This window comes from Panthera uncia, assembly GCF_023721935.1.
Source record: "Panthera uncia isolate 11264 chromosome E2 unlocalized genomic scaffold, Puncia_PCG_1.0 HiC_scaffold_19, whole genome shotgun sequence".
Classification (NCBI taxonomy): Eukaryota; Metazoa; Chordata; class Mammalia; order Carnivora; family Felidae; genus Panthera; species Panthera uncia.
Genome location: NW_026057588.1, coordinates 17,443,738 through 17,445,952, shown reverse-complemented (window position 1 = coordinate 17,445,952; position 2,215 = coordinate 17,443,738). Strand labels below are relative to the sequence as shown.

The window sequence follows — 2,215 nt, the reverse complement described above, 5'->3', positions numbered from 1 at the left end:
AGAGAGAGAGAGAGAGAGAGAGAGAGAGAGAGAGAGAGAGAGAGAGAGACCTCCTGGCGCAAAGCAGAGCCTTGACCTACGCGGTGCGCTCCACAGGTCCCGGGCGTCGCCCGCTCGGCGCCAAATGACGGCCGCACTGCGCATGAACGGAAGCTGGGTCGCCCTTCCCCCACCTGCTTCCGGCCGCGGCTCATTTCTCGCGCCTCCGCCTCCGCCGCGGCTCGTGGTCGTCCCGCCATGGCACTGTCGCGGGGACTGCCCCGGGAGCTGGCCGAGGCCGTGGCCGGGGGCCGGGTGCTGGTGGTGGGAGCGGGCGGCATCGGCTGCGAGCTTCTCAAGAACCTCGTGCTCACTGGCTTCTCCCACATCGACCTGGTGAGGGCCAGGAGTGCGCGCGGGCTGAATGGCGGGCCGTGTTGCCGGGGCCGGAGGGCTCGGGCTCCGGAGGTCGGGACCAGAGTTGGAGGGGGCGGGGCGGCAGCAGGCCTGGAAACCCCGGGGTCGTGGCTGCCTGCAGAGAGGGCGCTGCTCGGCGGGGCCAGAGCGGGCCTCGCTGCACGCCTGGCCGGCTCGGGACGCCACAGAGGCCGCGGGCCGGGGTCTTCCTGGCGTCTTGCGGTGCGGCCGCCCCTGCCTCCTTGGCAGCGCGAATTTGTGGCGGCTCTAGGCTGTGGAGGAGGTCTCGTGTCTTTTCGCTTCAGGGCAGTTCCTCAGCTTTAAGGGGAGGCAGGAGGTGATTGTTTCAGTGTCTCGTGGAGGTTGTGACTGTTCAGTTGGGAGGTCTCCCTTAACTCAAATACTGGTCCAGAGCAGAGGGTGGAAGTAATAGGAGCCAATACATACTGAGCGCTTGTCCCGATCCCGGCGATGTTCTGAGCGGGTAATTTGCATTAACGCATCTAATCTGCGCTACCGCCGTAAGGTTGCAGACGCAGTTTTCATCCCCGCCCCCCACTTTTTTATTTTAAACAGATGAGACGAAAAGTGAGCTCTAGAAGGGTTTTAGTAAATTACCTTGAATCAGGAAGCAAGTGGTAGGACTCCTTTGGGGCTCTCACCCCTCTGTTCTGGATGCAGTCTGTGTGACTGTCATTGTTATCTTCATAGATACGTTAGCTTGTATCACTGAAGATACTAGGATTTTAACTTTTGCATTGATGTACAGTGGCTGTAATTTTATTTTTATTTTTGGCTGTAATTTTAAATTATTTTCATTAATGTAAACTTTTTAGAGATTGGCGATGTTACGTGGAGCTTGGATGTCAGCTTAAAGTGTCTTAAAGTGTAGTGGAAACACGGAATGGAAAAAAAGTAAATATGGCAGACTGAACTATGAAATGAGGGGCGGGGGAAGAATTTACACATCTTTCCTTTGGCTGTTACAAAGTTATTCTTCCCATCCAGTTCTGTACCACAAATCCAAATATGATTGTGCTTCAGCTGGTACCTATTGCTGCATGTTTAAAAGAACCGTTTTGTGGGGCGCCTGGGTGGCTCACTCTGTTGGGCATGTGACTTGGGCTCAGGTCATGATTTCCCAACTCCGTGGGTTTGAGCCCCGGGTGGGTCTCTCTGTGCTGAGCCCTGGGAGCCTGGAGCCTGCTTCCTATTCTCTCTCCTTCTCTGTCTGCCCCCCCCCCCCACGCGCGCGCTCTCTCTTTATCCCAAAAATAAATAAACATTAAAAAAATTAAAGGAACTGTCTTGTAATGGACAAGACAGTGAATTGGGCACCTGAACAATAAATGCTGATCCTTTTCTATTTAATTTAATCACAAAATTTAATGTTTATTATTTTTGAGAGGGAGAGAGGGAGTGTGAGCGGGAGAGGAGCAGAGAGAGAGGGAGAGACAGAATTCCAAAGCGGGCTCCAGGCTCTTGAGTGGTCAGCGCAGAGCTGGACTTGGGGCTTGAACTTACAAACCATGAGATCATGACCTGAGTGAGGCCAAGTGGGCAGTGGCGCTTAACTCAGCCACCCAGGTGCCCCTATTTGATTTAATTTTTATAATAAATTTAGAAAGTACAAATAGAAAATGTTTAGATGGTTATATATGATGATTTTCAGAAATTATAACCAAAGCTGTTAAGATGTTTCACAATTAGAATGTTTGATGACTCTTAATATAAATTTATAGAAAGTCTTTAGTCATTCTTATTTTCTTCCCTTATTTATTTATTTATTTATTTATTTATTTATTTATTTATTGCTTTT

At 50.9% G+C, this 2,215-nt stretch overlaps 1 protein-coding gene across 2 annotated transcripts in view; it reads left to right on the top strand.

Moving 5' to 3' along the window:
- Window positions 1-181: 181 nt before the first annotated feature.
- Window positions 182-2,215, top strand: part of UBA2 (ubiquitin like modifier activating enzyme 2) — a 40,206-nt gene continuing 38,172 nt past the window's right edge. For both annotated transcript variants that reach the window (XM_049621027.1, XM_049621026.1), the window contains exon 1: window positions 182-375. In XM_049621027.1, coding sequence (XP_049476984.1) covers window positions 238-375 — 138 coding nt within the window. In that variant the 5' untranslated portion in view covers window positions 182-237. The remainder of the gene's footprint in view (window positions 376-2,215) is intronic.